The sequence below is a fragment of the Gymnodraco acuticeps genome, unplaced genomic scaffold (genome assembly GCF_902827175.1).
Source record: "Gymnodraco acuticeps unplaced genomic scaffold, fGymAcu1.1, whole genome shotgun sequence".
Taxonomy (NCBI): Eukaryota; Metazoa; Chordata; class Actinopteri; order Perciformes; family Bathydraconidae; genus Gymnodraco; species Gymnodraco acuticeps.
In genome coordinates this window covers 1-25,686 of record NW_022990693.1, presented here as the reverse complement: position 1 = coordinate 25,686, position 25,686 = coordinate 1, and the positions used below count along the sequence as shown (strand labels likewise).

General features: G+C 41.6%; 2 protein-coding genes across 3 annotated transcripts; one reads left to right on the top strand and one right to left on the bottom strand.

The window, feature by feature from the left end:
* The first annotated feature begins 464 nt into the window (after positions 1-464).
* On the top strand, positions 465-14,613 carry klc3 (kinesin light chain 3). Of its 2 annotated transcripts, none has more exons than XM_034230532.1 (14): positions 465-505; positions 1,940-2,188; positions 3,737-3,802; positions 4,137-4,301; positions 4,944-5,019; positions 5,960-6,105; positions 6,846-6,928; positions 7,317-7,404; positions 8,394-8,495; positions 8,942-9,115; positions 9,274-9,373; positions 10,215-10,395; positions 10,945-11,011; positions 12,249-14,613. In XM_034230532.1, the coding sequence occupies exons 2-14, from the start codon at positions 1,979-1,981 to the stop codon at positions 12,330-12,332; spliced, it is 1,542 nt and encodes a 513-aa protein (XP_034086423.1). In that variant the 5' UTR covers positions 465-505; positions 1,940-1,978; the 3' UTR covers positions 12,333-14,613. The 2 variants fall into 2 exon arrangements, with proteins under 2 accessions (XP_034086423.1, XP_034086422.1); XM_034230531.1 differs by having other exon boundaries at positions 467-685.
* A 170-nt stretch (positions 14,614-14,783) lies between these two features.
* Positions 14,784-21,375, bottom strand: LOC117555613 (general transcription and DNA repair factor IIH helicase subunit XPD; the record flags this gene model as incomplete). Its single annotated transcript, XM_034230530.1, is given in 13 exon segments — positions 14,784-15,354; positions 15,889-16,032; positions 16,269-16,412; positions 16,917-16,987; positions 17,102-17,174; positions 17,372-17,464; positions 17,696-17,817; positions 17,954-18,017; positions 18,199-18,300; positions 19,995-20,064; positions 20,734-20,803; positions 20,923-21,041; positions 21,207-21,375. Coding segments are annotated over 13 exon segments (1,334 nt in total), but the record flags the coding sequence as incomplete, so codon positions are not given.
* Positions 21,376-25,686: the final 4,311 nt, after the last annotated feature.

The following is a 25,686-nucleotide window of genomic DNA, read 5'->3' as shown; positions in this document are numbered from 1 at the left end:
TAATAGATAAGAACAGTTTCTCAAAGGACCATTTCACAATTGTTCAGTGTCAGAAACATGGTTTCATTGGACAACAAGTCAATAATAACTTAAGCTGTCGGACAAAACAAGTTGAATATATATCCCTGAGATATAGGAGAGTGGAATGATTGATTGATTAATAAAAACTGAAATAATCAAGTAAATTACAACTTTTACTTCAATGTACTTAACTGAGTACTCAAGTAAGTAAGTGTACTTAATGTCCACAACTGAAAACAGTTTTTGACAAATGTATAGCATACCATGCAGGCAAACTATTCTTTTACCATAAACCTATTATTATGTTTACTGAATATTTCCAGGAATCAAGCACTTTTCGCTTCATATCATTTAAATGCACCTTTATGTGCGTTGACAAGACTTTTATTCTGAAGGTGAAGCCGGAAGTGAAATGTCTTGTTATGCTAGTTTAATGCTAATGAGTTTGTGATGACAGGAGGAGCTGAGCGCCGAGGAGCAGCAGGTGAATCTTTAACAGTTCCTAGTTTATCACCGTCCCAACAGTAAATAACTGACAGACACTGTACGCGAAAATGATACGCTGTATACCGGTTCCTCTTTCCAAATTAAAATAATATTAACAGCTCAGAGTGGACAAAAAGACGCCACCACGCCGCCGGAGCCTGGAGCCTGGATTTAGCAGGTAGCGTTACGCTATAAATAACTGTGGATGTGATCTGAATGAAGCCTTCATGTCTGCCTGTGTTTACATCGTGTTTCAGACCCAATAGTTATCGAGCACTGTTACAGGAGAGCTGTTAACTATTGTCCAGTATAGCCAAGGACGTTTTCACAACAAACTGGACAGAAATGTCTCTCAATGTGACGCAGTCGTCATTATATTATCGGAGAGAGGCTGTAGGTTAAACATGAGCGTGATAAATACATTGTTACCGACACGATGGTGCACTGACCGGAGGTCTGCTGCACTGACCGGAGGTCTGCTGCACTGACCGGAGGTCTGCTGCACTGACCGGAGGTCTGCTGCTCCGCCCACAGTACACACAGAACACACAGAGTAATGCGTGTTTCATATCTCAACAGAAGTGTAAAGTAACAGAGTACATTTACTATGTAGCCTACTGTACTTAAGTAAAATGTTTTGCTACTTTGTACTTCTACCCTAGTACAATTCAGAGGTAAATAGTGTACTTTTACATGTATTTAATACATTTAGTTACTGTTCAGATGTGGATGAATGATGTGAAATGTAATCAAGTGTTGAATCAGACTTTAGTTCCACCTGGAGTAAATCCACCAGCTACCCTGCAGAATACAAAGTCATTCAAACTAGCTGCACCTTCACCAGCTTTGAGAACACTTTCATGATCAATCATTATAATCAAAGCTGGTAAAGGTGCAGCTAGTTTTAATGGCTTCAGAGAATTGACACTTTACCTGGCATTACTACTGCCACTTCTACTGGTATTAATAATACTAGCCTACTATTTTGTCTCTAACAACTAGTACCACAATGACTGACACGCTGTTACTGCTAGGCCGTCTGCTACTATTATTATATGTACTTCCTTTTTTTAAATAACATTTTCCCAAGTAATCACAAGTCATCATGATAACTACTTAATAATATATACAATCTTATATCCACTGTTGGCCAAAATGTATCCAATGTATTTTAAAAGACTACTTTTGCTATCCCTTAACTTCCACTATTACAACTGTTATTACAACTGTTATTACAACTGTTATTACTACTGCCACTATTACACTTGTATTACTCCTATTATTTCTACTACTAATCTTTAATATTCTACTACTATACTTTTAATACCACAAGCCCTGCTTTTACGGTATTTCCCTCTCTCTTTTACTACCATAACTGTGAGTACCACTAAAATGACTTTCCATTGTTTGACCCCCTTTGTGCTGCTCCCAGGTCAGTTGCTGTGAGAGAGGGAACCTCAGAGTGGCAGCCATGTTTTCGGCGGAGGAGATTCTGAGCAACACGCAGCAGGTGATCGCCGGGCTGGAGGCGCTGAGAGGAGAGAACCGCAGTCTTTTGGACAACCTGCAGGAGGCGCTGGAGAGCCGGGCGGCGCCTGAGAGCGGCAGCGTGGAGCAGGAGAAGAGCGGCATCATCCGCCAATCACTGGAGAGGATCGAGCTGGGGCTGAGCGAGGCACAGGTAGGGACATCCATAGGGACGTACTCTTTGTGGTACTTTAAAGAGCCTGTGACACGAGTTTCCCCCATCATCCAAACCCATCAATTTGAGTAAATATTGTCCCCTTGAAAACCGTTACTGAACTGATTTTGGATATTTGTACTTTGATAACCATTAATTTGCCCTTCAATGTTGACCATTTTCTGGATCTTCTCGGGGATTCTTCAAGTCCCGCCAAATGATGTGTGACGTCATTGCGGGCACAGCGCTCCAGCTGCACCGTTCAGGATCCCAGCATCTGCATGTAAACGCACGATGGTGCACACAGCAGCAAGCTCAGACAGCGATGAGAGTTTAATTTTGGTGGGAATAAGAATAATAATAATAATAATAATCCGTGCATTTTATCCATTAATTTCCCCAACATTGTGGTGAAAAAAACACACGTTTAATTCATGTTGGTGTACTACAACTACAAAAAGCATCGGTTTGTTTTCTCATCAGGAAATGCAGACCGGCTCAAACGATTTTTAATCATCATTCTCACGATCATTTAATCTATCATATGTTCGCCGAATTGACATGAAAGCACTAATAAATGTAGTTTCATCCACTTGAGTTTACAACTACAAAAATAATCGATTTGTTTTTATATCACATCCTACTGGAGGAAATTCAGTAGCTCTCACTACCGATTTGTAATCCTAATGTAATCATGATCTTCACCACGATCATTTATGTTTATGTTCGCCGACTTGACATGAAAGCACTGACAAATATGAATATACTGTAGTCAACTTCATCAAAACGTTATTAACGTGCCTAAACTCAGTAATTCACCATTTCTACGCATGACAACACACTTTGTCCGTGTTTGGCTCTCTCGCCGCACAGTGAAGCGTTCCCGCATTGACGTCACTTCCGGCTTCCCCCAAAACTTCAAAATGAGTCGAAGGAATTTCCCCGCGATGTTCGAAATGATTGATATTTAACGGAACGGTATCGCACCTTCTTTTTTAAGCTGACGGTTGGAGATGACTAGTAGCCCAATATTTCATTGCACAACAGTTGTTGGGATGCTGTCACAGGCTCTTTGAGATGCTCTTAGCTCTTCGCAGCATTTTTGCGTCTTTTAGCTTTTGCTTTTTTTTTATGGGCCAAAACAAGTTTTTGAACAGTAGCTGTTAATAATGGTGCCACTTCTGATTTGAAACTAATGGGCCAACATTTAAAAGGGGTGTTTCTCACTGACAAACACAAATAAATCCCTTTGAAATGTGTAGCTTTATGGAGTCATTTAGCCTGTTTTAGCTCCTAGGTGAGATTTGACTGAACATTGACTTCATGGTTCAGTCGCAATACTCTTATCAAGCCCATTCCAGCAAAGCTATGCATCTCTTTTCATCAAATAAGCTCTGATTAACCACCGCATTGGGAAGAGTAAAGGCGACACAGTAAAGACCTCATCCTAAATGAAAATCTTTGTCTCAAGGAATGCTCCGTTCAAAGAAGAATTACATTGATTATCAAATGACGTTAGAGTTTTAGATTGAACTCTGTACCCTCCAGGTGATGATGGCGCTGTCGGCTCATCTGGGCTCTCTGGAGGCGGAGAAACAGAAGCTGCGTGCTCAGGTACGTTTCTGCAGGACATTACATTTAAAAACCCTGAAGAAAAGTATACTCTCTCAAATCCTCCTCCTTCATGCTTTTCTCCTCAAAACCAAACATCCTTCTTCCAACCCCCTTTCACTCATTGATCCTCTGTTACACTTATTCCTTCATCTCCAACCAATCATTCTCCTCCTCCTCCCTCTTTCTCTCTGTCCACATGTATTCTCTTCCTTACATTCCTTTCCCTGTTCACCCTCATTGTCTTTTGTCTGCATGTTCCGTTCTCTCCCCTACATCCTTTCTACTTCCCCTTTCTCATTCCTGTGTCCTCTCTCTATGTCTCTGTGCCCCCCAGGTGCGGCGCTTCTGTCAGGAGAACCAGTGGCTGAGGGAGGAGCTGGCAGGAGCCCAGCAGCGCCTGCAGGACAGGGAGCAGGAGGTGGTGACCCTGGAGGAGCAGAACAGACACCTGCAGTTCATGTCCTCCATACGCAAGTACGACCTGGACGAGCCGCAGCTGGTGAGCAGACAACAAACACTAATATGTGTGTGTGTACTCAGGAAGACTTTACTATGACTACATGTAGTTCTTTAAATAACAAATGATCCTACGAACCTGCCAGACCTGTCAGCTCGTTATGGAAGGTAGCCTGAGGTATATGCTATTATATATTCTGTCCTGTAAGTCTTTAATGACTTATTGTATGGAAGCCCATTTTTGGTTGAAAAAATAAGACACAGTTGACAAACACATAGCCGAAATACTTTTTTACATCTATATATCTAGAAGATATAGCAACACCTTTGCATTGTGAATTAAAGGCCACTATTCACCACTTCTAGCTTTAGCTTGGTCTTGATTCATTCTTGAGGGGAACAAATCCACTGTGTCCTCCAGCTACTTATGAACTGGTGATGAATCAGTGTATTTGCTGAAATGGGCTTGATAAGAGCACCGAGACTGAGCCATGTTATCAATGTGCCTTGTATTCAAATCTAGGAGCTCAAACAACTCCTAAAATTCATTTGTTTGTTAACGTGGTCCATTAGTTTAACATCTAAATTGACACCACTGCTGCTGTGTAGTGTAAATATATATATATATGATGTTGTAATTGGTCCGCAGTTGCGTTGTTTGCTGAATGTGTCTTCCTCACCTCAGGATGACAAAGACGCGTCTTCAACCAAAGAGTCCCTGGATGACCTCTTTCCTACTGAGGATGAGGAGCAGTCACAGAGTAAGACTCTAGTCTTTAGATCTGTTACTCATTCACAACATAAATGTACATTTCCATTCATCCAGATTGTCAGGTCGGCAAAAGAACACTCAGAAAACAGAACTAAAACGGCTCGAAAGTATTTTTGGGAACGAATCCTCTTAATGTTCTAATTAGCTATACATCACACATGTTGTTTATGTGTGTGAGTGAATTACACATCCTCTGTTTTCATAGAGGTGTGTAGCAGATACACTGAAGAGTGTAACTGTGTTGCTGCTGGGTATATTTAGCGTTTTCACACACAGTAAAGACATCTCCAGGTCTGCTGTCACATTTCTGTCTTGTGTAATAATGCACGATGGCATCTCTTCACAGAAATGCATGATGTCAGCCAGTGAGAATAATCTAAAAGCCATTTCCTCATCCAGCTAAATGTTTTCTTTTTAAAAGCAAGTTGGGAATGTATTTATTGTCTTGTATGGATGTATAGTATAACAGCACCTCGAGTAACACCTCGTCTTTATATTTGATGTAATGCTCCAATATAGTCACATTCTGTCAACAACACTTTGAAAAGAAGTGTTAAATCATTCACAACAATATCAGTTCATGAATCAAATGTTTACTTCAGAATCAAGTTTATTGCCAGGTACGTTCACACATACAAGGAATCTGCTTTGGTGTGTGGTGGTGCCAACAGAAACAATCCAACAAGACAGGTTGTAATGATAGGTAATCATGTAATATGTAATATGTAGAAATGTGTGCAGAATGTGTTCAGAGAGCTGAGTGTGAACATGGCTTTATACAAAATAAAGAACAACATGATGTTCTTTCATGTAATGCATGATGTTTGTGGGGTGGATACAAAGTTGTTAATGAAATGTAATTGAAATATCATGATGCTAGTATTAAATAGTGCATGTATCTGAGCTGAGCGTCTCTGCCCTCTGCTCAGTGTCCCAGCCTCACCACAGCAGTGCAGCGGCGGCAGCGCAGCAGGGGGGGTACGAGATCCCCGCCCGGCTGCGCACCCTGCACAACCTGGTCATCCAGTACGCCTCCCAGGGCCGCTACGAGGTCGCTGTGCCGCTCTGCAAACAGGTGGGAGGAGCCTCACCTTTAAACTGCACTAGCTCTGGCTCCTTGAGTCCCTGAATCCACTGCCTCTTCTGGAAACTCACTGCAACCTCACCCTCTGCATTAGATCAGCCCAAAGTAATCGCTCCCAGGTGCACTGCGGGGCTGAGAACAATCCTCCTAGGGATCAGGACAGAGAGATGATGATAGAAATGCAGTCTTTCCAAGATAGAAACCACTACGTACGGATAGAGATGGGAAATGACACTGAAGCTTTAATACAATGTGTTCACAGCTTGTGTCAAATGAGGAACACACAACGTTGCAAACCTCCCTGGTGCTTAAGACAGCGCTTTATTCCGTTTTTAAAAGTTTTACAGCTGAACTTTGTTATGAGCTCATTAGTAGAAAAGAGGAGAAGAATTGAGAAGTATCAGGATGTCCATTAGAAACACTAAATCAACATAAGAACATATCCTCCTTATATAGTAATAATGTTCCAATATGCTCATTGAATGAAGGTCCCATCGGATGGCAGTGTCACAGATATGACATACATAGAAGCCGTGAGCCTACAGTGAGCAGTGAGCCCAAACAACAGCAACTTAAAGAGCTGCTCACGTTTTGCAAGCCTCCGGATCTCTGTGTCTTTCTTGGGTTGAAACTTCTAATCTTTATCTGCTCAAATGATCAAAAAGCCAGGAGTGATCGTGTAAATCTGTCATCCCTATGTACTGATCCAATGCTTATGTGTGTGTCAACAGGCTCTGGAAGACCTAGAGAAGTCCTCAGGTCACACACACCCAGACGTAGCCACCATGCTGAATATACTGGCGCTGGTGTACAGGTGAGGTCACCAACAGAACACTTTTATAAAGATTATACACCACAATTAGATAAGGTCACTGGTATTGATGACATCTAGCAAATTCATTTGAATTGCATTGTTAACTGACAAATGTCTCCCATCTGTTAACGATGCTGGATAGAACATTGTATAACATTGATCTGCTGTGTATTTATGTATCAACCTTTATCATCAACAGCATATCATACTATTCTAACTACAAACTCATTGTTTTGACTCTTTTTATAATATTAAAGGTCTTACTATAATAAAAACAGAAGGAATGAAAAACCTAATTCAGCATTACAGCTCTATTCGCCAAAACGATGTGATCATATCAAAAGTTGAGTCTGAGGTGACAATAAGTGCAGTGTGTGTTTCTCTACAGAGATCAGAACAAATACAAAGAAGCAGCCAGCCTGCTGAACGATGCGCTGGCCATCAGAGAGAGGACTCTGGGGATGGACCATCCCGCTGTGAGTTTCTGCTCTTTGAATTCATTCAGTCTGCTGTACCCACTGACACACTTTAATTACCGCCACATACTGAATAACCTGGAACAAATGCTGCTGGTATTTATTCCACTTGCTTTTCACTTATCATTGTGTTTGTTTGTAAACTTAAAAGGTATCATTTCTACTGGTCATAATTCCATCGTTGAGGTCGACTAGAATACATTTACACTGTTCAATGTTCCAAACTCACATTGGTTCTCACAGCATCTCTGTATAGTCTGTGTGTTCACTCTCTGTGCTCCACGGCTTGATGGAGCTCCTGCCCCCCCCCCCCCCGTGAGCCCAGTGGCCGTCTGCAAGACAGCGAAACCCAGCCCGAACACACACACACACACACACACACACACACACACACACACACACACACACACACACACACGCAGACGGCTGGGAGTTTGTGTGTGTGCCCAGGCTGAGTTCCGCGGTGTCTCGCTGTCTCGCCGACCCCACACCAGTGAGCCAGCTCACAGTGTCCGCTCCTCGCAGCAGCGAGTCTCGCAACATCCTGCCGAGTCTGTGTGTGTGAGGAAGTCCGCGGATTGGTCCAAGCGTAACGGCTCCGCGGACGTAACGTAACGTCACTATACCCGATAAGAAAACAATGGGAAAAGAGAAATGTCCAACGAGGCGTTCTGGGGCAGCACAGACAGCTCTTCTCTGTGTTAGAGTGTTACTCCCTACAGGGTGCACTTTGAGGGTTTGTGACTGCAGACCGTTTACATGCAGAAGCTACAGAACACAAGGGGACGGGTAATAACCAGAGAAGCATGACATGGGCCCTTTAAACACATCTTGTGTGCACTAGTATTAGTAGAAACATATATTTAAGTCTTGTCGCTGTGGGTGAGCAGTCTATACAACCCAAACATGTGGTTTGTCTCAGTAGTTCAGGTCAGACTCACTGAGCTGGTGTGTATGATGAACGCGTGTGTTTTTGTTTGTCTGTGCAGGTGGCAGCAACGCTCAACAACCTGGCAGTGCTTTATGGGAAAAGAGGCAAATACAAAGAAGCAGAGCCGCTGTGTAAAAGAGCTCTGGAGATCAGAGAGAAAGTGAGCGGACTCTCTTGTTTTACTCTTCTTACGAAAGCCTTCAGAGTCAAATGATTCAAATGTTTGCTCTTCAGAGATGTATGCACCATAAACCTTTATATCTCCTACACATCTTGATGTAAAGGCATTTATTCTAACCAAGGGTTTCACTACAAGTACAATAGATAGAGAAAGTGGAACTCTTTCTTGTAAGAGTGAGTTATGCTATCTTTACTTGAAGAAATAAGTTTGAAGACTTTCATTTTACTACAACACGTCTGCACGGTCTTTGGCTGAATGAGGCGATTACACTGGCTCATTAAACTGGCTCATTCCCAAGTCATCCTCAAGATTCTAGCTCTGCGTAAATGATCTTAATACATCTTCAGCATCAGACACTGATGGCTTTGGAAAGAATCATGTATGTTGTGTGCTCAGTGTATCTTGTGTCCCCCCCCCCCCCCCAGGTGTTGGGCACTGATCACCCCGATGTGGCCAAGCAGCTGAACAACCTGGCCCTGCTGTGTCAGAACCAGGGGAAGTACCAGGAGGTGGAGCAGTACTACGAGCGCGCTCTGCACATCTACCAGAGCAAGCTGGGCCCGGACGACGCCAACGTGGCCAAGACCAAGAACAACCTGGTGAGAGATTTGTTCTGGTGCTCCTCTGACTTTCCCTGTTTCCTCAACGACTTCATTACTGTCAAGATCTTCAGTCTAATGGAACCACACAACCATTATTGATTTTGTACACTTTCCCCTGAACTCATCTGTTGTCCTGTTCCTGTGTTCCCTCTCAGGCATCGTGCTATCTGAAGCAGGGGAAATACAGACAAGCTGAGTCTCTGTACAAAGAGATCCTGACCCGAGCACATGAGAAGGACTTTGGATCTGTGGAAGGTACATATTGCTGGGGGTTTTTGTTTTGTAAGCACAAGTTTTATTTTACAGTGAGCCTTTTGGAAAGTAATGATAACTCTTAATGTTTTACTTTGATTAGGTGTTTCAGTTAAAGCCAAATAAAAGTATCGGTTATGATGATATCTGGATTTGAGTGCTTAATAAGAAGAGTTCTGTTTTCCCATACGATCCTAAACTAATACGTTGGTAGTGAGAACACAGGCACAGTCACTTTTATTACAGTTCATGTTAAAGTCTTTGAGTTGGCAAATTGAATGAAATTGAAATACACATTATTATATAGTGCAGACGTTGTCCCAGTTAATAGATATTAATATCAGACCAAATAAGGCTTTAAAAGGAAAGCCACCAAGTGTACTAAAGTGAGCAAAGGGGGTTTGAATTGCTCATACATTTGACATTTAGTTTAGAAGAGAAACGTTCTCTCAAAAGTTCCACAGCCTCATTTAATGGGCAGAATAAGTAGGATTGTCCCATGATGGACTCGTACTCTTATTTATCACTCGCCTACTAGAAGTGTGTGTATCTGCAGAGAAATATAGAAAGGTTTAACACAAGTGGACAAAGCAAATCAAATCTGAGTGAAACTGAGGTCACCTTTCCGTAACTGCTGTTAAAGGGAATGCACTTCTGTTGTCAAGTGCCTTTAAAAGACCCCAAGTGTTCGTCAGTGACCACGAGGAAGTTAGCTTATAGTACAAAGAAATACTGGAAAGAATCCAAGAAGGATTCCCAACCGGAGTGGATCCTGTCTGGCCAGGTCTGCTGCAGACTGCTCCTTGTTATTGTTCATACTGCTTTGTTGCTGTCTGTCCTCCAGGGGACGGTCGTCCCAGCTGGTCCGGGACAGAGGACGGTGAGGCGGGTCAGGACGGGCTCAGTAACCTGAGGCGCAGCGGATCCTTCACCAAACTCAGAGAGTCGATACGGAGGAGCAGCGAGAAGCTGGTCCGCAAGCTGAGAGGAGTCGGAATGGAGGACAATATTCAGAGCAACGCTGGGTACTGTTCTGTTGACACGATGTTAACCTCTCACTGTAGCTGAAGCCCGTACACGCCTCATAGCTCGTCCACACAGATGCAGACCCTGATTTATGTCAAAGGAATCCTGTTTAATCATTTTACAAACAAACAATGTGAATAAGAAGATAACATATAAAGTGATTTCGTTTTTAAATGGTGGATACCTCATTTTTAAAAGAAAGGTTTCCTATTTAATATACAACTCATTCTGAACGTGTGTGTGTGTGTGTGTGTGTGTGTGTGTGTGTTGTGTGTGTGTGTGTGTGTGTGTGTGTGTGTGTGTGTGTGTGTGTGTGTGTGGTGTGTGTGTGTGTGTGTGTGTGTGTCTGTGTGTGTGTGTGTGGTGTGTGTGTGTGTGTGTGTGTGTGTGTGTGTGTGTGTGGTGTGTGTGTGTGTTGTGTGTGTGTGTGTGTGGTGTGTGTGTGTGTGTGTGTGTGTGTGTGTGTGTGTGTGTGTGTGTGTGTGTGTGTGTGTGTGTGATGATATGATATCCCTTAAGAGTTCATTATTACTGTCTCCCTGTTTCAGGATGAAGAGAGCGAACTCTCTGAATGTGCTGAATGACCGGGACAGAGAGAGTCAGGACGAGGCCCAGGTGAGAACACTGTGGATGTTTCCTTCGGTTTAACAGCGATGACCTGAATGAGTAGTAACTGCGTGTGATTGTTGTGATGTGTCTGCACAGCACAATGTTCATTTTGTGGATTATCAAACACACTTAGAAAATATGACCAATTGAGGAAGAACTATTCATATAGTATGCCACTAGAATATGTCCTTAAACTTAAAGGTGGGGTAGGTAAGTTTGAGAAACCGGCTCTAGATACACATTTTGTTATATTCCATGGAATGCTCTTAACATCCCGATAGCAATGAATATCTGAAGTGCTTTGACAGAAAATACATAAAAAAAACATCATCTGTGGAAGCCGTGGTGCTGTAAAAAGCACGACCAATCATCTGAGCCGCGTTCCTGTGTGTTGGAGGCGGGGCTCTGTGAGGAAGTGGCACATTTTTTCCGGTCGTGTATTTTCTAATTCTAGCGCACTCGAGCCGGTTTCTCCAAAATGACCTACCCCACCTTTAAGGGGACATTATGTCATAACAAATTACAAGTCATAGTATGCCATAAAGAATGTTATGAAAACGTTAGTATATATCATATCATTCAAATTAAAACTAGATTATTTCATTAAAATGTCATGAAAAGGTCATAGTGTAGTCGGCCACACAGAATGTAAAAGTGTATGAGTTTGAGGATGCCTTTAATTGTCATAAAGAAGTTACAGTATAGCGTATCATAAACAACTTTAATCTAGTATACCATAACGAATGTAAGAAAAAGTCAGTTTAATAAATCATACGAAAAGTCATAATAGGGTCTGCCTTGTAAAAATCCTAGTCATAAAGTATAGTTGGTATAAATGTTTAGTTAAAAATGCCATAGTATACTCATAAATAATCATAATAATTCTCATGAAACATGTTGTGGCTCATGAAGACACAGGGATTTACAGCCATTCCATTTTCATCCAAAAGTCACATTGTAGTATATCATAAAGAAATGAAAAGTCATGCTATATAGACTGTCAAAAAATGTAATTAAAATATCCTAGTAAATTAGGCCATAAAAATGAAATATTGGACACGAGGTGCAGAGGCTAGCTAGCCTGTAATGCTGCTGCTCACAAACAGCTGTTATCTCACTGGTTATGCATTGCCTAGTGAGAAAGACAAGTAGAGCAGAGGGGTTTTAACTCCGGTCTCTTTGAGAGACTTGGTGCCTCTGACTGTCCCACGTTCACATCCTCGTGTCTCTGTTTGTTCCTCAGTCGAGCCGCTTGGCAGATGTTCGAGGACTGAGCTCCAGCACACAGAGCCTGACGAGAAGAGGCTCACTGGGTGGTACCAGTTAACACACACACACACACACACACACACACACACACACACACACACACACACACACACACACACACACACACACACACACACACACACACACACACACACACACACACACACACACACCACACACACACACACACACACACACACACACACACACAACACACACACACACACACACACACACACACACACACACACACAGCTATCGCTCTCATCAGGTGTTCTACACTAAAGTGATTCCCCACTTTTGGAGATAGTTGTCGCAACTGCAGACTTTGTCAATAATCTAATGTGTACAAATATTCCTAATTGAAAGAATGTATGATGTAATCTAAGCTATTGAGAACATTTCAGTTAGCACAATAATGACATGTTTGTCTCTGGTGATGACAATTGTCTCCAGAAAGCGGTTAGAACATCTCCTTCCTTCCTGCTCACTGAAGAGGTCATCTCATTATGTCTAGTTTTATTGAACTCAGTTTCCAAATGTCCTCACCAGGACTAAGACTGTTAGAAAACAGTGTTCTATATTTCATTTCTTTATTTGAACCATGTCATTAGCAGATTAACAATAGAATTTCATCTTTCATATTAGTAACATTTCTATTAACAACATTATTTATGTTTAAATGCTCTGGAGACAAACACTCGTATCGACATTAAGATTGATCATGTTTATACATTTTTATAAATTCACAGAAATGTAAAGTTGTTTGCACGATAATCAAAACTATGATGCGTTGTCAAAATATAAAATACTGTTGCATTTGGTTTACAAGGGAGAAGTGAAGCTATGACGTTGGAACTGTTTGAGTTCTTTAAATGTGTGTTGCCTTTATGATGTGCAGGTCCTTCTGATCATGTTGTTCAGCTGCTTTGCTACCCAGTCCACTTTTGACATTCCACACTACGAGAATAAGGACCAACTTTTTTAAACTTGAATAAAAACAAACTAGCTGCACAAAATGAACACATATAAGATTTTTTAAATTGTACTATTGAATATGGATATTTTTGCACATTGATCAAAAATATATGAATATATATTAACTGACAATCAAACTCTTAAGCTGTGGTAAATCAATCAATACTTGAATATTAAAGTACTAAAGTGCACACTTCCATATCCAGCAATTATGTGTCAGAGTTCGAACTCTATTCAGAAAAGTGTATAACAAAAGTACTGCTGTGTGCCTGAGTCGGTGTTTAACTCAAATCTGAGACCAGCTCAAAGGCAGGAGAAGGATCTCTGACTCTGAGCGCTGTCAAATCAAAGAAAGTGGAAACCATGACATACAGCAGATGTTAGAGCAAGACTGTATAGAAAAGGCTCTATGCTGTACACATTCAGCAATTATCCTTGTGTGTAAGTTCAGAAATGTGTCAGACAAGCTTTGACAATCCAACATGACAATATGTGTCCAGAGCCAAAAGCAGACAGATATACTTCTAGCAGCTGAAGGGCAACCCAGAGACACAAGGGGCCACGAGTCTGCCCATATAACACTGCAACTGAAACAAATATCCAATGTGGGAATTCATATTCATTCCTAAACTGAATCAAAAATAATATTCAACCTGAAAAACCTTTTCATATTATCTTTTTTAAAACATTCAATTTACTTTTATTCAGGATCAAACTTTCAGATTGTTATTTTTCACATGATCAACATTGTTGGCCTGGATCTATCTCCATAGTAACCCTGGCTGAGTGTGACTGAGGAACACATTTAAGGTGCCAACGTAATGTCTGTCACTGATGCTCATTCTCTGAAAGGCCTGAAATCCATAACTAGCTGCATCATACTATTGAAAATAGTAAACTAGCTTTTAATTTAACATGTCATTTCATTGTGATCTTTTTATAGAAAGACTTACCTCCAACTGGTGATATGACTACAACACAGCATGGACTAAAAGCACTTAATAACTATAATTGTATGCATACTCAAACCTCTGGAACGTTCAAAGACATGGACGCAAAAACAGAGAGTGCTGCTTGGAAATCTTCCCTCACTGAAAACAGCATTACATACTTGATGACGTGGTTTCCCACGGTGGAGAACTACTGATTATCTGCTGTGGCAGAGGATGTAGGGCTGAACGCGCACACTAGTACCTGTAGAAGCTAGTTTGATATGAAACACGTGTGAGAATGTTACGTATACAATGGGGAAAGAAGTATGTAGAAAGTGGAATATATCTCCTGATGCTGTTTATTCTGGTAAATATGTTTGTATTTTATATTTGCAAACCTGAGCTGAAATAAATGACCTTAAGATGTAAGAAATGTGTATTTGTTGGCATTGCTTTGTGTTTTATGTCTTTTAGAGTTTGACAATTTGTGTTTTCTTTATTATTAAGGGCTGCTACACCAATTTCCAGCTTGAATAGCTCCTCAATGAAAGATGTCATTAAGATTCAAACGCTTTCATGAAAAGGAAACACAAGTCCTCCTCTGTTAGATACAAACATTTATTCTCCGACATCCTGGTGGAAAACAGATTCAGTAAAAAATGGGACTGTACAGTTAGAGGAAACTAAGTCGTTCTGTCTGTATGACAGACGCTTTATGACCGCAGTGACACCCAGAGGAATCTTGATTTGTAGTTAAAGCAACGTGTTGACCTAATGATGTTTAGAGTTTAGACATCCTGAATCTCACTAAATGTGTTACATTTGTATAAAAGACAAACACTCCATCCTATTTTTCTTTTGTTTAGTGATGAGCTGATTTCCTGACCCATAGTCTGAATGTCCTGATGTAGTGAACCCATAACAACCTATGTTGCCTCTGCTGGGCGACCGTGCTCTATCATAGTCACAAAACAATCGTTTTATTTCTCTGCTTTTCAGGATGCCATTGTAAATACTGCTGATCCCATTATGGGTGTTGCCACGGTGATGACATTATCCACTGCATATATGCTACTCTCAGCTCTGATGAGCGATCTGACTGATCTTTTTCAGCATCTCCTCAGACTCCAGCTGCTCCAGAGTCAGCAGAGAGAGACCCAGCTGGTCCTCCTGCAGGGAGAGAAGACAGACAGGTGGACATCAGTGTGAGGATCAGACTTTCAGTGTCCTGCTTAGTGACACTACTATGGATGTCTGGTTCTGTTCACTCTGCAGCTGTGAGTGACATAAGGGTTAGAGTAGAAAGCTGCTACATGTTCAAACTGCGTGGGATAAAGTAGGTAGTGAAATGACTGTTTTTCAATCTCCTGTTTTTTTGTATCTAAACCCAGTCAAAATTAACTTCTGATTAACTGGATAAGCTCAAATCTTTCCCCCTTTTAGTAAAAGGTTGAGTGCAGTACAGTGTATACTCTTATTATTCTATTAAAAACCAGAGCAACAGCAGTGCAGGTAATCAGACAACTTTAAAGTACATGCATGTGCTCTGGGTTAAAACCCCGAGCAAATATATAAACTTGCTTCGTTAGAATCAAATAAATGCCCTTTATATGTAAGCTTACATTAGACATGATGACTACCCAGGACAGCAGCAAGACATTTCAAACACAGGCTTTGCTCTTGTGCAGCAGCAGCGCGACTCACCTGTCTGAATGGCTGGGCCATCTGCCTCAGGAAGTGTTTGGAGAGCTGCACGGCCTCGTCCACAGTGAGGTTCAGACTGCCGTCTGTGATGTGCTCCTGGATCCAGCGAGGCAGCTTCCCACGTTTGTCTGCTCGGGCGTACCGCTGAGGAGGCAGACATCACATACTGTTTGATCTTTGCTTAGAGAAATAACCCAATAAGCCACCAACTGCTCCAGTGAAGCTACTTCAACGCTAACATCAGAAGACTGTGGATGGACTGGGACAGGCCAACAGGTCATGTGCAGCACAGGGAGGCTGGGACATTGTATAATGTGTAGATACTCATGTCAAAGTATTGCAGGGTCAAATGAGAGAACACTGGCAGAAGGATCACGTACCTTGTCAGCAAAGATCATGAGTCCGTAGTCGGTCTTGCCTCTGATGACTCGGCCCACACACTGGGCTGCGTGACGCATGGCATCGAACGTCAGGAAGTCGTTCTCTCTGACCTGGAACTGATCCCGGAGGTACTCCAGCCGGGCCTGAAACCAAACACGAAGATGCAGAAAATATTATGAACCTGAGTCAAATCATGACTTCACCATCATGAAAGGGAACGGACATGGGATTTGTAAAGGTACAATGAGCTCGGAAATGTAAATAAAAAGGGAAATCAACATTACAATCAAGCAGATTGCATATTTTGTAAACCTCATCACTTATTTAATGTTTCCACGTTTTCAGGACCTGAAAAGTACCATTTTAGTTCAAGTTACAATTGTATTAAGTACACTTAACCATAAATAAGGCAGTCTAATCAACCAATCCTGAAGAAAATAAAAATAGAGAGCACGGTGGTTGTGGAGGATGCAGTTCGGTGTGCTGTTGAACTGTATTACATTACACAAAGAGACCTTCATTGAGATTACAGAGGTGATACACCTAAGCAACTGAGCGTATGCTGGCAGTGTGTGTTGGATGTTCATTGGTCAAAATGTGTTGTTTTTTATTTTGAAATGGCAGAGGGTATAGTAGACAGTTCTGACCTTCAGGATGCGGCTCTGTGTGTAAACATACGGCACCCCGAACATGATGACTGCACGCCCAAAATGGTGCACTGAACAGGAGACAGAACAGTTATAGTTACAATGTTGGAAATACTTAAATCCACATACTGACATAAACCCAGCGTAAGCTGCATTACTAAATCTTTATCACATGTGTAGCATACCAAAGTCTATTCCCTCAGACACCTTTCCTCTGGCCACAGACAGCAGGATGGCTCCTCTGCCGTTCTCACAGGCCTGCACAGAAGATGAAACATTATCATGAGTTTGCTTTTATTCTTTTTTTACACTGCTAATGGGAAATAGTACAAATCACCACATTGATTATCTATTTGCATCTTAGCAACATTAAATGTCTTTTATGCCTCAAATACAGATAGCTGTGGTCTATATAATAATAATAACAATAATAGTAAGAGGTTAGCGAGTCTGACCTCCTGGTATTTCTCCAGAGCCATGCTGGTCTCTGCAGCGTCCGGAGTCTCGATGAAGATCAGCTTGTTCCTCTGGATGTTCTCCAGGATCCCCTGCAGACAAACGTCTTTTCAGAATCAGATGATGACACTGTGCTCTCTTCTTTATACAAAGAGACCATGCTCCATTCTGCTTTAAGGAGAAAACCGCTTATACCAAATGACACAAATAATAAATGATGTTCCATGTTAAGGGTACAGTGCTGTCACCCAGGGGTGTGTGTGTGTGTGTGTGTGTGTGTGTGTGTGTGTGTGTGTGTGTGCTGTTTTTCTCCACACACTGACCTGTTCATACCACGACGCCACGATATTCTCCATGTAGACGTAGCTGGTGAAAAATGCCACGATGCCATCGGGAACGACTGCAGACATCTCAAGGAGTAGGTTGCCATAGTTACGAATCACAGCTGGAAGCACAAACATTTTCAAATTAAATATTGTTTTAGCTTCAGTTTTCACTGAATAATATTGTATTTTTTTGGTTAAATGATATCATCCTTTGATGCTGTTTTTGGGCCAACGTGCTTTTATATTAGTACTAACCGAAGTCTTCTCTGGTCTCAAACTTTGAGCTCAGGGCCACCTGATCGTTCCCCCTGCCAACAATCTGGGGAAGACAGAATGGAGGAAAAAAAGAAATAAAATTCAGTAATACAATTGGAAATGATATGATTAAAGGATTTTTATGACACAATTTGTCAAACTCAACCCTCGACTAATTCCATAATTTATTTTAGAATCCAGAGAAGTGAGTGCGTCTTTGTGTGTGTCTGACTGTAGTTACACACCAGAGGACAGAGGCAGGTCCTGGCCAGTGTCATGGTGAAGGATGCCATGGTAACAGGGCGGAAGTCGAGGATTTTGGGATAGATGTCCAGAGGAGAGAGAGTCTGGAGAGGTCAACCAGAAGGAGAGGAGAGTCAATATGAGAGCAGTATTCATTTATCAGTGCACACCTACAGTAAGTAGGGAACACAGACTGTCATGTATTATCATGTCATAATACAAATATATATATTAAGTGTGAATAAAAAAGCAATAATTCTCTACTAACTGTGATTTTTTTTTTAAAGAAATGTATTCAGGAACAATAGCCGCTTTCACACCGCAGGACTTGCCGTACTTTAGTGCCGGCACTAAAGTACCACGGCACTGAATCCGCCATGGGGCTAGTGCCAATCGCATTCACACCGCAGTACTTTCCCTGAGGCAAGATTACGCTGACGTCACTTCGTCTTCTTCTTCTCTGGGTTTACTGGCAGGCTGCAAAACCACTTCACGGCAGGTACAAAAAAAAACGAGAGAAGAAGAACTACACGGGGGGAGGGGGTATAAAGCCCACCCGCTGTATGAGGCGTTTGTTTACTTTCCGACCTCAGACATGATGGAGTTCATAAGGGTAATTTACAAATAAAATACCCCATTATAACAATGGACTTTATCTTTATGTATTTATTATATATTACCCCCTCAGGCTGATTTTGGAAAAGGACATTAACCCTTGTTTGGTGTTTTTCCCTTATTTATCTAAAACAAATGACATGATAAATTACTTGTGTTTATGTGTGTAAGACTTGTGTTTCTGCCCCTGCCATTGCTGCACAAGGTTGCAACATTGTAGATAAATTCAACCACCGACACCTGTCTGCTCTCACATTCTTCTATTCTGCACATTTGGGGTGGGACACAATAAATAAAGCTTCGCCAGTTTGTTTGTTTTATTGCACAGTCAAGACATAACAATAACGGCATCACGCTGTTCCAGGTGTGTCGTATGCATGTACATTGAAGTTAAATAAAAGTGTGAAATGTAAAATAAAGTGTAAGTAGTTTCAAAACAATGTAACAGTGGCAATATATATAGCAGCAGACACACCTTAGTGCAAGTTAGGTGTCAGTATTAAAAAACAGTGGCAATATATATATATATAATAACAATAGAACATCGTTACCACTCTTATTATTGTGGTCTTTAATTTTTGTATAGTCCTGCCTGAGTTTCTTTATTTTTACCCGGCATCCGTGTGCACTGTGTACGATTCCCAGCTCAAGTAGCTTTTGCGAACATCGCTCAAAACATTTGGAGTTGGGAACTGCTTTCTGTAGAAGCTGCTGCATCCCGTCCTCAGAGTAAATTGCCAGAAGCGCCGACACTTCCTCATCATTCCACCGCTCCGGTGTTGTAGTACGTGTGGTCATAACTGCTTTAAAGTACAAAAAAACTACTCGCTCAGGTGTGGATGTGGATGTGGTTTTGTAGCGAGGAAAAAAATGGCTGCCTAACGAAAAAAATTCAGAGTCTAACGGGGCGTGGTTTGCAATTCGCCCAGCCAATAGAAATAGAATAGAAATTGGCACTCTTTTATCACCAGGTTCGTACCACCTCTCTAGCAGGGACTGAAAATGGCCAAAAGAGTTCCCGGCACTGAGTAGTCCCGGCGGTGTGAACGCAACATTATTGGTACTAATGGAACTAAAGAACCAAAGTACCAGGGAAAGTCCTGCGGTGTGAATGCGGCTAATGAAATGAGATGGGACTAAACAGGACTAAAGTGAGCAGCGATGAAAGCAGAGTATAACTCACCCCAGAGGTGATGATGACCGACTGAAACCTCTGGAACACTGGTTTGATGGCGATAGACGGGTCCATACAGCTGGGAGGAACACAGAGCACGTGTTAACCTGATGTTTCAACGTTTATCAATCAGATTTAGGGCTGCATCGTCTCACATGTTTGTCCCACTGTAACCTGTTATCATTACATGTTACATTACATGCTACTTGTTAGACGCTTTTATCCAAAGCGACCTACAAACTCAATACTGTGGGCAATCCCCAAAGGAGCACTTTGGGGTGAAGTGTCTCAGAGACACAACGACATGCTGACTGCAGTGGGGTTTGAACCTGAGCTCTATCCACTGCGCCACACGCCTCCCTCAACTTATTAAAGATGACATCCAACTTGTTGATTCTATTTCACACAGGCTATAGAATCTATACAGCACAACCTATTCGTAGCTCCTTGAAAACAGAATAGAACCTAAGGAAGAGGAACTGATATGGATCCTTCTCCTAGGAAGGAGAGACAACATTATATAAATAAAACTACAGGCAACAGCTGTGTCAAATTGTAAAAGAAAAAGAAAAGAAAAAAAGAACTGCTTTGCTTTTCTGGCCTTTAGTATGAAGAAACTTCTTGTCTTTGTTGCTGACATTTCTCAAAACTTGGTCAGCTGCTCACAGCAAACACAAAGTCTACCAACATTTGACCCATTTTCACAATCATCAGTGGATTGCTTCGATAAAGATTGAACTCTCCCCACCTGAAGTGCAGCACGGGGTTAGCGATGGTGGGAGTTCTGTCTTCAAAGGGCTCAATGATGATGGTGAAACCTTCAGAAAGAGAGAGAGAGAAATGCAAACAAAGGATTTGTTGAAACATAATATCACTTCACTGTGATATTGATAACAGTGTGTGATGTTCAGTAATTCAAGGTAAAGTGTTTGAGCACCTTGGCTGTAGGTGCTGACGAGGGTAGCAAAGTTGGAGATGAGAGTAATAGCTGAGAAGTCTGCGATGTCTGCGATCTCCAGGGTCCGGAGCAGCGACTGTAACCGCTCTGCACAGAACCTGCAGACATAAGGGGGGGGGGGGGGGGGGGGAGAGACAAGACTTATTCAAGGTGTGGTCTGAGGAAACTGCTATGGAAAGGTTAGAGAATGAAAGTGATTGGTTCTGATGTCCAGAGCCTGTGATAGTTTGGTAAGTTTGGCCAAAGACAGGGCTTTCACTGACCTGAGGGGCTTGCGGTCGATGCAGACTTTGTCGAAGATGTCTTTGAGGAACTGCGGGGTGCTCTCCTGTACCACATGATGGACCCTGAGACGGGACTTCAGATACTCCAGGAAACGTTTTAGGAAACGGACAAAGTGCTCTGCTGTGCGGATAGACCCAGGGACGGCCTCTGAGAGAGAGAGAGAGAGAGAGAGAGAGAGAGAGAGAGAGAGAGAAGGAGAGACTTGAACCTGATGTCATAGACCCACAGGGCAGCCACCATGTATTTGGTGAACCCCCCCCTGTTTACCACACCAACCGTCAGCCATCGGAACAGCCTTGACTCTGAAATCAATCAGAATGGCAAAGAGATAGTGCATCTCTGTCGGGCCTTAGGCCTGTACATAGTGAACGGGAGGTTCAGAGGGGACTCTTTAGGGAGATTCACTTACTCCTCAGCTCTAGGGTCTAGTGTAGTAGACTATGCAATCACTGACATGGACCCCTCCACTATCAGTACATTCACTGTCAGACAGCAATCCCCCTTTTCAGACCACAACCAAATCAATGTGTTCTTTAAACTCTCAGGTCCAATGAGTGACACAACAAGGGAACCCAGTAAGCTGCATTACATCCTACTTACAGGTGGGCCCCAGACAGTGGAGACAAATTCACCATGGCCTTGATCTGATGAATGACATGTCACTGTTTGACCAAAATCAATATGTTCCTACCAAAGATGGTGTAAACATGGCCATTGATTATATCAATATGATATTTCACAAGGCAGCTATTAAAGCTGACCTAATCAAACAAAAGCGGAAGCCTGTTAAAAGGCAAATGGTTTGACCAGGAATGCAAGACCATCAGAAAAGACCTGAGAAAAATAGCAAATGAAAAACATCAGCAACCAAACAACCCAGCCTTACGCATTAGATACAATGACGTTTTAAACAAATATAAATGTACAATAAGGAACAAAAAACAAAATGATACCCACATGAAACTTGAGGATATTGAGAAAGCCATTGATCAAAATCAATTCTGGGATCTGTGGAACAACTTCAACACAAAACAACCACAAGCATTACCCATCCAAAACGGTGACATCTGGAGAGAACATTTTGAAAGTTTGTACAAAGACATACCAATAAATCTAATGAATTCAGATCAATGTATTACAAAAGAACAACTCCAAACATTAGAAGAAACTATTAAAGACAACCAAAAGCCCCTTGATTTCCCAATGACTTGGGAAGAGTTGACCACACAGACACAATCTCTCCGGCCAAGGAAAGCTTGTGGCCCAGACAACATTCAAAACGAAATGCTCAGATGCAGCACCCCAGAGATGCAGGTACAGTGTTCAAGCTGTTCAGTATCGTATTGCAGTCAGGATGTTTTCATCTGGTGCAAAGGGCTCATTTCCCTCATTCATAAGAGTGGAGACAATCAGACCCTAAGAACTACCGTGGCGTCTGTGTCAGCAGCTGTCTGGGGACATTATTCTGTAGCATTCTAAATAAAAGAATACAAGATTTCCTTAACCAACAATCCACCTTGAGTCAAAATCTAATTGGCTTCCTTCCAAAACACCGCACCACCGACCATGTGTATACCCTTCACACTTTAGTTAACTAACATGTACACCAAACACAAAATGGTAAGATATTCACTTGTTTCATTGATTTCAAAAAAGCTTTGGACTCTATTTGGCACGAAGGGCTCTATTATAGACGTCTACATTGTGGTATAGGGGGCGAAATGTACGATCTGGTTAAATCAATGTATTTAGGGAATAAGTGTGCTGTTAAAATTGGAGACAAACAAACTGAATTCTTCACCCAGAGAAGAGGTGTTCGTCAGGGTTGCAATTTAAGTCCCACTTTATTTAATATATATATAAATGAACTTGCTGTTCAGTTGGATCACTGTGCTGCTCCTGGCCTCTCCCTCCTAGAGAGAGAGGTGAAGTGTCTGCTTTATGCCGATGACCTTGTTCTGCTGTCTCAGGGCACAACGCTAACTTTTAAAAGTGGTTGCCAGGCTGGCAACCAGGCATCAACTGTTGGTTGCCAAAACTGAAAATACGGTTGCCATTTTTAGTCACCTTATATTTTAAATAATTAAGATACTATACAGTTATACATCAACTTAATAATGAACATGTGACACAAAAGAATGTTCAAATGCTTTACAATAAGTAATTAACACAATTATTTGAAACTTAAGTGGCAGTAAACTTGTCCACCCTCAATTGCTGGTATACTAAATGCCAGTAGTGCAGCTGTTGTCCTGTTCTTCACAGATCCCTCACAAATGAATTGGGCAAGTCACTAGTTTATTGACCTTTGTGCTGACCCCCACCATAGATCCACTGGCCCTTCAGCATCGAAGTCTTGATTGTGGTTCTGTCATTGGCCAGACTAATACATTTCTAATGTTAAATAAATGAAAACCATTCACAGTTAAGAATTAGATATGAATTATTAATGCTGTAAATTACCTTTTTAATATGTCTAACTATATTTAAAATGTGTTACCTTTTTATAGAAGTGATTATATTTGTATGCCAATATTTTCCCATGGTAAAGTTTCGTTTAGCACTTTTATTTTGGTAGTAATAAGATCGGGACTCTTATTTTGAAGGAACTTTTACCGGAAGTGAATGCACAATGGAGCAGAATGTAAATATATATTTAGCATCCCAAGACTTTACACATTTCCTCTTTGCTTTTCGTTCGGGTTCACCTTACGCTTTATCAGTTGAATCACTTTGAACATTTGTTTGAGAAGTTGACGGGTTGGCCGAACTTTTTACCCCACAGTAAAACAACTTAATTTGCTTCGCCATTTTTTGTAAAACAAACACACGGCGCACCCTGGGCGCACCACGCACGCGAGTAAACGTGCATCGCTTTCTGTCTCCGTAATCACACCAATGCACGTGCAACTTAAGTATCAGGTTCCGACTGGTCACAACAATAATTAAATATCACTCTTAATACAACAAATAATTAACATGTATCTCTTTTGGGGTGCACATTTTGCTGTTTGCTGTCCTTATTTATTTATGTTAAAAACTGGTTGCCACTGATAGCAACCAAAGGCCAAGAAGTGGTTGACATTTTTTCTGAATGGTTGCCAAGGGCAACCGTTACTGTCGAGCCCTGTTGTCTCCTACTGAACAAGGACTACAACAACAGCTGGACATAGTAGACCAGTACTGTAAGAACTGGGCCCTGGCAGTCAATATGAAGAAAACTAATGTCATGGTTTTCCAAAAACGCCCCAGATGTCAGGAGAACAAATACCAGTTTATCATAAACAATCATATCATCGAACATAGTATGAGTTATACCTACCTCGGTTTAACCATAACAGCATCAGGAAGTTTCAACATGGCAGTGAATGCACTCAAAGAAAAAGCCAGAAGAGCTCTAAATGCAATTAAGAGAACATTTTTATAATGTCCAAATTCCAATTAAAATCTGGCTCAAAATCTTTGATAGTGTGATCCAGCCCATTGCGCTGTACGGTAGTGAAGTGTGGGGTCCACTCAGTCACCAGAGCTATACCCGCTGGGACAAACATCCAACAGAGTCTTTACATGCAGAATTCTGCAGATACATTTTATGTGTTCAGAGAAAAACATGTAGAGCAGAATTAGGCAGATACCCACTGATCATTAACACTCAAAAGAGAGCACTGACATTCTTTAACCACCTTAGATCCAGCCCCCGAGACACCCTCCACTCCAAAGCCCTCCAAAGCCAAGAACTAACCCCAGAGAAGAGTCCCCTATGTCAGCTGGTGCTGAGGCTAGCTGCTCTCCAAACACCAATCACAGTGAAACGCATTATAACACAATGCAAAGACAACTATTTACAACATTGGGAAGAAGAAACTAAAAGCCAAAGTAGATTAGAATGTTACCTGGCTCTAAACAGAGAGTATGAGCTGGCAGAATATCTCTCTACTGTCAGAGATAGAAAGCAGAGACAGATCCTAACCAAGTACAGGCTCAGTGACCACAAACTGGCAATCGAAACGGGAAGACTCAAAAGATCCTGGCAACCAAAAGAGAACAGAATATGTGGTCACTGTACGACAGGTGAGACTGAGACAGAGATGCACTTCCTCCTGAACATTCAACGAAGTAAGGAGCGTTTACTGAAACAAGTTGAACTCTGTAATCCCAGGTTTCAAGGAGGTTGATGACCTCTCAAGACTGAGAGTACTTTTAGGAGAAGGAGTCAAGGCACATCTTGCTGCCCAATATGTATACACATGCCACAACCTGAGGGACAGTGAATGAGACACACACACACACACACACAATTACATTTCAACACGTGTGTGTATCACTGTATATATATATATCATCAATAATATGTAAACATTTGAAATGTATGTTAATGTTGTTAATTATCTTGTATTGTGATGCTTTGGCAACATTGTTTAATTTAACTTTCATGCCAATAAAGCCCCTTTGAATTAA

What these genes read in the sequence shown, in the direction of transcription:
- klc3 (XM_034230532.1), top strand. Translation starts at nt 1,979, where the DNA reads ATGTTTTCGGCGGAGGAGATTCTGAGCAACACGCAGCAGGTGATCGCC. An exon ending in AACAGAAGCTGCGTGCTCAG is followed by an intron (nt 3,803 to 4,136) that starts GTACGTTTCTGC and finishes TGTGCCCCCCAG; the next exon opens with GTGCGGCGCTTCTGTCAGGA. An exon ending in ATACTGGCGCTGGTGTACAG is followed by an intron (nt 6,929 to 7,316) that starts GTGAGGTCACCA and finishes GTTTCTCTACAG; the next exon opens with AGATCAGAACAAATACAAAG.